Raw genomic sequence first — 11140 nt, 5'->3', positions numbered from 1 at the left:
GAAAATGGTTGAGCAGCCACACCGGTGAACAGCCGCATGGGAATATTGTGTTCTGGCAATAGCACAAAACAAAACATAAGAAACAGGAGCACCAGGAGGCATTTGGACCCGCAAGTCGATACCGCCATCATTAAAGTCATGGCAGATCTGATCTTGGCCTCAATTCCACTTTCCTGCCCTCTCCCCATAACCCTTTGCTCCCTTGCCCAGTGAAGGATTAGAGGCTCCTTCATTAAATGTTTTTAAGATAAAGATAGATAGTTTTTTGAAGAATAAAGGGATTAAGAGTTATGGTGTTCGGGCAGGAAAGTGGAGCTGAATCCACAAAAGATCAGCGGATCTCATTGAATAGCGGAGCAGGCTCGAGGGGCCAGAAGGCCTACTCCTGCTCCTAGTTCTTATGTTCTTATGGCCCAGCTACTAAAAACACTGTCATGCTGTATGATCCCGGGGTGGGGGAAGGTAAAATGCAGCAGACCTCGAGGAACAATCACGAGCCTGATGAATATGAGTCCTTTCCCCACGATTTGGGATGATGGTGAGGCCAATAATGAGGGGCAGGGCCAGGCATGAGGGGCAGCCGGTGCCCTGGATGCCGCCAATGCGGAGCCCCAAGAGAACGCCACCCTCGGAGACAAGAAAGGGGGCTGCGGTAATGGGAACACGCCATTAAAATTTTACTGTGGCGTGGAGGACCCCTCGCAGTGCAATGCTATTGTTTCTCGTTTTTTCACAGAAGCAAATTGGATCCAAGGATGAAAAATGGGACATGCCCTGTGGCTAAGCGTGGTAATCAGCCCGGTCGGATCAAGATATCTTTCACCTATGGGTGTATGGGGAGGGAAATGGCCCCATCGTAACACAGAGCAGGACAAGGACCAGGAAACAGAAAGGGTGATCATATTTTCCCACTAGCGAAAGTGGCTGACCTGTGTTATAAGTTGCCCGGATCCTATTGGCTGTGGACAATTGGTTACCCCATGTTTCTTGGGGAATATGAGCTCCCCCAATGAGGGGGCAGGGGCAATCATTAGCAGTGCAGCTGTGTAAATAGAGCTGGCCAGTTTGGCACCAGCTAGAGAGGGAACCAGTAGTGAATTGCTGGTACTTTGTACATATTGCTGTCAATGAAGTTACCTTTCTGTTAAGAACATAACATAAGAACATAAACAAGACTCACAAACTTGTGCTGGATTCATCGTGGCCCTCACAAATGTTGGCTGGGGTCAAATTCAGTCAAATACTCCAATTCCACCAGCTACCAGTTCGGTGCGACGTTAGTGTCCTGCCCAAGATTAAATAATACAGCCAGCATTGTATGGGTAAAAGAGGGAAGGCGAGTATGCCTGGCATGTCAGGGAAACACTTTGAGAGATGTGTGATGTGTGGAGGAATTTCAGACATATTGTATTATATGTATTTGATGCAGTAAGGGTTAAAAGTCTGGAATAGTATGTAAAAGTCTGGAATAGTATGTGAGTGCTGCAGTCATGTTTTTCAAAATCCAGGTTTAAAAGACAGCTTGGCGTTTTGGAGCCAGAGGTACAATTAAAGCATCATAAAAGTTTGGACTAATGGACTCTTATTTATATTAAGAGGGTTTGCTGTGGAGTAGTTAATTGGAAGCATTACATTCAGTTTAGTGAGATGATGTCGTTAATGGGAGGAGCCAATGGTTGAAGCACCCAGGCGTTGAGATTTTCAGAGAGTTTTAGTTGTCATTGAGACATACTGGGCTGGATTCTCCAATTCTGGGGCTATGTCCCCACACCGGCTTGGCGCAATGTGGCCACTGATTTCCTATTTTGCTGGGGGCTAGCAGGGAGACAGCGTAGAGCACCCAGCTGTCTGGGGAATGGCCGGGTCCATGGCCATGCATGCGCACGCTGGTGGCCTGCAGTGGCCGCGCTATGCTTCACGGCAGACACTGCTGGCGGACCCAGCCTGTAAAATAGTGCCCCCCCCCCCCCCCTTCAGCCGGCTCGTGTGCCCAGGACTGCCCCACCACAGTGTCCCCAGCCCTGAATATGACCCTCCCCACCCGCGAATCGGTCCTCCTCCGACTGTGGCGGCGCTGGACTGAGTCCGCAGCTGCCAGGCCGGGTTCCCAACGGATGAGACCGCGCATGTCCCGTGCTGTCGGGAACTTGGCTGGTGGGGGTCGGGCCTCAGGCAATGGGCCTAAGGCCATCCACACGTGGTGCGTACACGGAGCATCACAAAAGCAGTGCTTTGTCGCGATTTTGGATTCTCCGGCCCGTCGCCGAATGCGATTTTGGTGTCGGCAACCGGAGAATCCAGCCCACTGTGTTACTGCCGCTGTGAGCCTGTGCAGGGTATGCATTGATAAGCGGGGCCCTATTCAGAACCCAACTTTATGTTTTCAGCTCCCTTTGGAGGTCCAGATTTCACAAGGGTGTGAAACAGACTAAAGAGTTTAATAGGGTGCTAAACACTGACCATCCGGCTCGGTAACTTCAGGAAATATGGATACCATTCAGCAAAATGGTTTAGGAAATGTGTTTTTTTCATAATTTCTATAAGGATTGTAATAAAAAGGGCAAGATCACAGGGCCTGGCACTGCAGTGAGGAAGGAGGGTCAGGATTGGTCAGTCTGACTCCCGGACCTACAATATTTGCTGGAAGGACCAGGCGGGTGGGGGATTATAAATTATCAGCCAAATCCAAGGGATACTGGGGTTGAGGTTTCAAAGTAACTTGAGGGTTAAAATCAATTCCTGAGAGGGTTTGGGTTGAATTGAGGAAGGTTATAGGCAGTGGGTGTTGCCTGTGAATTTTCAGTAGAAGCTCCTCATAAAGCATAATTTATGAGTTTATGTGAAAGCTGAGGTTACATCGTGGAGGGATTTAAATGGGGTTAACCAATGAAGTGTTGTGTAATGTCATTTACACTAGAGCATTAGGGCATTAGTTAATAAACACGTTTGTGGTGAAGCCAAACCCTCTGTCCATTTAATATTAGAACCATAGAATTCCTACAGTGCAGAAGGAGGTTGTTCGGCCCATCGAGTATGCACTGACCCTCTGAAAGAGCACCCTACGCAGGCCCACTCGCCTGCCCTATCCCCGTAACCCATCCTAACCTGCACATCTTTGGACTGTGGGAGGAAACCAGAGCATCCAGAACTTTTATAATCCTGTAGTCAAGAACCATCAGTGAGGGGATGCAGGAATGTGCACCTCTTACAGTTTGTGGGTTTTTGCAGCAACTAAATAAGATGGCTTCATTCCAAACCCACCACCCAGAAGTCAGATCGAAAGCGTCACAGCACTGTGCCAAAAGACTTTATAATAATATCCTTTATTATTGTCACAAGTAGGCTTACATTAACACTGCAATGAAGTTACTGTGAAAAGTCGCCACACTCCGGCACATGTTGGGGTACTGTTGCTCGTTCTGGGTGAGTGTGTCTAACACTCAATTTGGCTCTGTTTGGTTACTTAGCTTTGGAGTCGCCAGGTATCATTAAGATACCGCCACAAGTTTCAAGGTCAAGTTCAAAGCAATAAAACCATACACCAATTAGTAAGTTCAAACAAGACACGTTTATTATATTACAGTAATTACTAATCATGCATATAAACTATAAGACTAGGCTAATCCTACCACTATTAGGCCAAATACTTATCTGGATAAGGGGACTGCCGGATCAGGGAACAACGGCTTCTAGCTTTGGCCAGGGTCCGCAGGCTTCCAGTGGTTATGGTCTAAAGGGGTCAGGAGTGTCTATTCCCGTAGCGTGTGTTGTGACTTACTTGCTGGCGGCTTCTGCCCAGACCCCTCCTGCACAAGGTTCTTCTGCTGCAATGGTGTTCTGCTGGGAGGGCTGGCTGGTCAAGGAGAGGCTGACAGAGAGAGCGAGCTGGGTTCGGGGTCTCTGTTTTATACTCCTCTCAGGGTCTTGCGCCCACCTGGGCGGACCCTCTATACTCTTGTAATCGATTGGGTCTCTTCCCAATCGATTGATTTGAATTCCCCAATAGCGGGGCAGTTACTCGATCACTGGGGCGGTTCTTGGGACTTATTGTTTTGAGCTTCTTTGGCGCCGAAAAGTCTGGCCTTCCATCCAATGTATCGATTAGTGTTAACTTGTGTCTTTTGTGCCTGGGGATCGCCCGGTATCGCCTCATTAATATGCTAACTGTTTCTTTCCATAGCATTGTCTGGTTTCAGCAACAGCCAAACTGGTTTCTGCAGCAGTCCAAATATACAAGCGCTCTGCAAGCTGCTTGCTTTTTACAACCTGTCCATTTTCCCTGCATTCCTTGCAATCTTCCATTTTGTGTTTGGGCTGTGGTCACCCCAGGTGGCTACAGTACTCTAAGGGAGAATTCAGAATGTCCAATTCACCTAACAAGCATGTCTTTCAGGACTTGTGGGATGACCTGGAGGAAACCCATGCAGAGACGGGGAGAACATACAGATTCCGCATAGTCAGTGACCCAAGCAGGAATCAAACCTGAGACCATGGCACTGTGAAGCAACAGTGCTAACCACTGTGCTACCGTGCCGCTGTACATGATGTTAGAATATTGTTTAAAGAACATTCTCCAAACATCTCTTGGACAGGACCCAAGAAGATACTTGCATGGTAGTTACATCGGCTGGATTCTCCACCGGTGGGATGCACCGTTTTGCTGGCGCCCGGGAAACCCCATTGACCAGCCGGCGTAACGGAGCATCCCGCCGGCGGGGTGAAGCAGAAATCTGGTGCGGCGGGATGGAGAATCCAGCCCACATCTGTTCTGCTTTCTATCTCATATCTTTTCCTGCTTTATTTCTACAAACCCATTTACTGCTCTTCTGATCTTGATTTTTCTTATCTCCGTTTCCTGAGTCTTTCTCATGATTACAAAACTTTGATTTGATTTATCATTGTCACATGTATTAGTATACAGTGAAAAGTATTGTTTCTTGCATGCTGTACAAACAATGCATACCGTACATAGGGAAGGAAGGAGAGACTGCAGAATATAATGTTCCAGTTATAGCAAGGTGTAGAGAAAAGATCAACTTAATACGAGGTCAACTTCAACAATGAAATCTTCCTGCAATAGAAGGAGCTGTAAAACCGTCATTACAGGTCATTCCCCGGTTATCATGTTTATTTCCATGGATATCCATCAAAGTAAAAGATAGCCAGTAACTTGAAAATATCCGCCCTCCCCCAACCCCTTTTGGCCTTCTGACACCCTCAATACCTTTTAAAACCCAGGCTCAGCAATGGTCCAAGTTTTATTTCATAATGTACCTCCTACTCTTTTCAACCTTGATTTCTTTCTGGGCAGCACAGTGACGCAGTGGTTAGCACTGCTTCCTCGTGGTGATGAGGACCCGGGTTCGAACCTGGTTCACTGTCCGTGTGGAGTCTGCACATATCTGCATCCTCATATCTCACCCCACAATGCAAAGATGTGCAGGGTAGTTGGATTGGCCATACAAATTGCCCCTTAATTGGAAAAAATAATTGGCTGCTTAAATTTATTTTTTAAAAAACTTGATTACCTTCTGCTCTCATGAGCATAGTTTTAACCAGGTTGATCAATAAAATAATCCTACTGAATGCGAGTGAGATCTTTATGTGTATTATAATAATTATTCATAGCTCTGTGACCATTGAACAGATTGTGGTCATAAATGTTTGATGCATCCTCACCATGGGCAGTTGGCACAGCATGGAAATAAGGAGACACAGTTCTTTTGTGATATTTTCCATACTACAAGCTCCCCCCCCCCCCCCCCCCCCCAATCTAATTCTCATTGCGGAGATATCACGTGAGCCCCTTAGTGAAGATGCAGAGGGTTTCTTCATATAGACCTGCCTTACATGGCTCAGGTCAGGGCTTTCAGATGTGGAGATGCACAAGATAAAATCAGAGGAGCAAATCACAGAACAAAGGAATTAGTGGTCTTGTATAAGAAAGCTGGGTAGATTCATTGAGCATCATTCTCTCCACATCCTCACTATTCAGGCTCATTAGACCAGCTTCCGACAACAAACACTTCTTTCCCCAGACTATAGAACTGCAGAAATAATCACCTTCACAAACAAGAATATAAGACAATAGCAGTCGCTACCCTTCCAAAGTACTTCATTGTGAAACCCTCCTGGAAAGAGCTGAAGATATGAATATTTTAAAAATAAATAAATTTAGAGGAGTTTTTTCCAATTAAGGGGCAATTTAGCATGGCCAATCCACCTACCCTGCACATCTTTGGGTTGTGGGGGTAAGACCCTCGCATACACAGGGAGTATGTGTAAACTCCACATGGGCAGTGACCCGGGACCGGGATTGAACCTTGAGGCAGTGCTAACCACTGCACCATCGTGCCGCACGCCCCCGCCCCCCCCCCCCCCCCCCTCCTGAAGATATGAAAGACGCGACATAAATACATGCCCCTTCTTTCACCCGACAATTTTCAGACTTGGCATCACTGAATTATTCCTCCCTGTGGAACCTTGTCAATCTTCAAATGTTACACAGTGAGTCAGGAAAGAAATTGGCAGCTTCTTTTCATCAGTTCAACTATCAGCATTTCAGCAGAAAAGCCATTAGGCATTCAGAGACCAACAACATCGAAGGCTTATGACCAACGACTGCCAAACTCTGCACAAAGTGTGGAAATGATTTGCTGAAATAGCCACCAGGGCAAGTGAGGAGATATATTTAGGCACCTTAGAGAAGTTTCATTTTCAAATATCAATCAACTTTGTCCTGAATCTGGGGGCCTGGTGGTCTTTTCAGTGTTACATGATCCAATCTCCCAGCTTAATATTGGTGGAGAGAGACAGGAGACAAGGAGCCAAGGATAGTTTCCCCTTCTGTTAACCTCTCTTTTTCCTTCCAGAGACTCTTCAGCTAATAACCAAAGGTATTAAAATTGGAATAACCTGGGCAAAAACTCACTAGTTCAAGTGTGGAAATGTTACATTTTTATGTTTTAACTGCCAGTATTCTCACTCTGCACATCCATATGTTTATTTCATAGGTTTTTTTTATCTTGTAAAAGAATGTTAACTCTTAAGTTTGAATGTTTACGATTTAAATACTCGCTATTGCTGTTTGCATTTAGTTTGAGTTGTTGAATTTTTTTTGCACTGGGGACATGTGTCCCTATAATTAGCTGAGTCAACGATAGGATTACATATCAAAATACAGATTTTAACATGTACAAAATGCACCTGTCCTCACTCCCAAGCTCCAGTCACTGACACCACTACACAAGCTGAGAGCAGCAGTTCTGCATCTGTCGCTGCCAGTAACAGGAGGTGCCAGGAGAAAGCATCACGTGCATCCCCCCCACCACCCCCCCGCTGCACACTTCTCCACCATTGGGGCATGGAAATCTGCAAATATTTAAACCACCGCTGTCCCTGTAGTTTCTCCTTTCACAAAATCACAGTCGCTCCGCTAGCCGTGGAACTGTCAGCTGTTCTTGAGTAGTGGCACTCAGCTCTGAGTCAAAAGGTCAGGAGATTGAGTCCCAGTCCAGCGTGGGATTCAATCCACTCGACCAGCACTCAAATGTGCAGCGCTGATGGAGTGCGGTGCCAGCTTCCAGCTGCAACAACGAACTGAGGCCTTCTGTTGTGGCTGTGAAGATCCAAAAGCGAATAAGAGCAAGGGAGTTCTCTGATGTCCTGATGAATTTTTATCACTCAATCAGCAAGATTCTCTGGCCATTATTATGAGGTACTCCTTCAGATTGACCACTTGCCTGCTCATTGCCCATGGCCACAGCCACGTGCAGCCATTAGAACTTTCTTGGTGAGGAAAAGCAAGCCAGCTGAGAGCAGCCAACAGAAAGCAACCCATTGTTTCAATTGTGACCGACTGAGGTGAATAGACCAGAGCAACAGGCATCCCTAGGACTCACTAGACAAGGAAAACAGGCCCACATGTTGGTAACTCCATGACTCAAGCCTCATACGAGCGATATTTTAAAGAAAGGACTCATCTCTGAAAATGTTCTCTTTATTTCGTTATCATTAAACTGTACACCCTTTTTTTTACTATGCACCAGAGTCACTTTTATTTACAAAATACATTTTTGAAAAGGTAGATAAACATCACTTCACCCAACACTGAATGAGAATTTAATTTGTAAACATGAAACAAGAATAAAACCCAACAATTCCATTACCTGTTACAGTTTTCTCTTACTGCGAAGAATGTGACAACTGCAGAGTGTAAACGGCAAATATATTCGCTATATAAGCTAAGTCCAGTGTGTAGATGGATGAATTTATTCCGCACAGCAAGATCTGGCTTTACACTGGATTGAGTAGTGTAGAGTCACTAATATTTCAGTAAAACACCATGGTGAAACTTCCATATAACGCCCTTTCGAACCACATACCTATCAGTAAATAGATATTGTCCTTCTAAACTTTGTTGTGGCTGTAAAGAATAATGACTGCTGTACAACATTGGGGTGAAGTGCCGGGAAATACAGGTCTGGTAGTATGCTCGCCAATGTGAACCACCAGAGACGGTTCAAGGTGACAGCCCTCCACCACCTTTTCAAGGGCAACTAGGAATGGGCAGTAAATGTCGGCCGCCCTGGCAATATCCCGAGAATGAATTCTAAAAAAAATGCACTGGGAACAATCGGAGGTGATGTGTGCAAGTTGCAAATTGTCATGGTTACAGAGTATTGGTGTTTTCCAGTGGGTGTTGATACCAGAATGTACGTGACATCGCCGGGTGATGCACCTCATTAAACCATTTGCATCAACTACAATATCGTTATAAACATACACACCTTGAGATTGAGCTCTTTGTCAGCATTGGTTTGTACCTGAAATCACTTCCTCTGCTATCGTCACAGCACCTATCATAAAATGGGGTTTGCACCTCTGTTGAAAGACTCTCAGGAGCCTGGGAAAAACATATCCAATGTCATGAACTAATACTGTAAATGCTGACTTTCAAAGGATTATCTTTCTAATAAAATCATTAACAACATACATGAGGATGTCCAGCCACATAGTAAACCTGCAGAGCTAGTTGCAAATGATGTGATCACCTGCACTTGGGAACCTGTTTCTGCACCAAATTAATTCTGCAGCCTTAAGGGAATCATGATTATTGATACATTTTAAAATAACATCCCAAATTGTTGCTGCAGGTGTTTTCTGTGTTAATCCAGCCGGCAGTTTTGTTGGAATAGTCTTTCACGAGCTTCCTGTTAGCATAAAAGGTTTGAAATTATTTCATTTTTCTTTTCCTGATGAAAGGACGTGACTGGTTTTAAGACTTTTTTTAAAATTCTGACTTCTAGCCAGCTGAGTAAAATGGACGCATCAATTACAATATAATCTGCATGTGGTTGGCACTAATTACACGTGACTCCTTCCTCACTCAGCTTGTTGCTGGTGAATTTCCAAATCAGGTCATTTTCCTTGCTGTTTGGCCAATCAGTGCTGCTGCAAATTAAAAGGCAAAAAACAAAAAGATTAAATAAACGAGGAAAAGAAAAATCACGCGAACATTGGAAATGTGAAACAGAAAATCACAGCAAGCTATTCAGGATTCTGATGTGTCAGAGGGTTATGATCAGAAACCTTGCAATCAATAAATGCGCCTATTGTGAATTTCCAGCATTTTCTGCTTTATTGGATTATAAGTTCTGCTTTTTTTTTCTCCTTTTTCACATTTTCTCCCAAATTTACCCCAAACAATAAACAATAATCAGTAACGAATGTAATGTCAATCCCCATATCAATAACAACGATCCCATCCTCACACCAAACCCCCAAACATGAGCCCGCATGTTAACATAAACAACTGACAAAGAGGAATCAGGAATCACCCATAGTCACCATTAACACACACAGTCCCCATCCCCGCAACCCCCCCAGCCACCCCCAATGTTCAATTCTCGAAAGTGCATAATGAATAACACCCATGAATTGTAAAACCCCTCCATCCTTCCCCTCAGTTCAAATTGAACCTTCTCAAGCGTCAAGAATTCCAGCATAGGGTAGCACAGTGGTGCACTGGATAGCACTGCTGCCTCACGGCTCCGAGGTCCCAGGTTCGATCCCGGCCTGGGGAGGGAAGGTGCCAGAATTCGAAAGGTGCGACTACAGAGAGGAAGGCAGGCAGGGGGTTTGGGTCTTCCAAACCTGATGTATTATTACTGGGCGGCGAATGTGGAGAAGGTAGGGAGCTGGGTCAGAGGGGTTGACTCCCAATGGGTCAGAATGGAGGAGAGTTTGTGTAGGGGGTCGGGATTGAAGGTGCTAGCGACAGCGCCGCTCCCAGCCTCCCGGCCTCCCCAGGTGGCTCTGACTTGCCTCATATATCTCCTCTAAACCTTGCCCCTCGCATCTTAAACCTATGCCCCCCCCCCAGTAATTGACCCCTCTACCCTGGGAAAAAGTCTCTGACTATCCACTCTGTCTATGCCCCTCATAATTTTGTAGACCTCTATCAGGTCGCCACTCAACTCATCATTCCAGTGAGAACAAACCGAGTTTAAGACCATAAGACATAGGAGCAGAATTAGGATACTAGGCCCATCGGGTCTGCTCCGCCATTCAATCATGGCTGATATTTTCTCATCGCCATTCTCCTGCCTTCTCCCCATAACCCCTGATCCCCTTATTAATCAAGAACCTATCTATCTCTGTCTTAAAGACACTCAGTGAATTGGCCTCAACAGTCTTCTGCAGCAAAGAGTTCCACAGATTCACCACCCTCTGGCTGAAAAAATTTCTTCTAATCTCTGTTTTAAAGGATCGTCCCTTTAGTCTGAGATGGTGTCCTCTGGTTCTAGTTTGTCCTACAAGTGGAAACATCCTGTCCACGTCCAGTCTATCCAGGCCTCGCAGTATCTTATAAGTTTCAATAAGATCCCCTCTCATCCTTCTAAACTCCAACGAGTACAGACCCAGAGCCCTCAACCGCTCCTCATACGACAAGCTCTTCATTCCAGGGATCATTCTTGTGAACCTCCTCTGGATCCTTTCCAAGGCCAGCACACCTTTCCTTCAATATTGGGCCCAAAACAGCTCACAATACCCTAAATTGGGTCTGACCAGAGCCTTATACAGCCTCAGAAATACATCCCTGGTCTTGTATTCTAGCTCTCTTGACATGAATGCTAAC

The 11140-nt window shown here is 45.5% G+C and overlaps 1 protein-coding gene across 2 annotated transcripts in view; it reads right to left on the bottom strand.

Annotated features, from left to right (window-relative positions):
- Positions 1-7983: 7983 nt before the first annotated feature.
- Positions 7984-11140, bottom strand: part of LOC119963280 (transmembrane protein 233) — a 47079-nt gene continuing 43922 nt past the window's right edge. The window contains exon 3 of one of the 2 annotated variants that reach the window (XM_038792137.1): positions 7984-9453. In XM_038792137.1, coding sequence (XP_038648065.1) covers positions 9445-9453 — 9 coding nt within the window. In that variant the 3' untranslated portion in view covers positions 7984-9444. The remainder of the gene's footprint in view (positions 9454-11140) is intronic. The other variant, XM_038792140.1, reaches the window with a different exon arrangement.

Source organism: Scyliorhinus canicula, chromosome 1 (genome assembly GCF_902713615.1).
Source record: "Scyliorhinus canicula chromosome 1, sScyCan1.1, whole genome shotgun sequence".
NCBI classification, from domain to species: Eukaryota; Metazoa; Chordata; class Chondrichthyes; order Carcharhiniformes; family Scyliorhinidae; genus Scyliorhinus; species Scyliorhinus canicula.
This window is presented reverse-complemented; position numbering and strand designations above follow the sequence as displayed.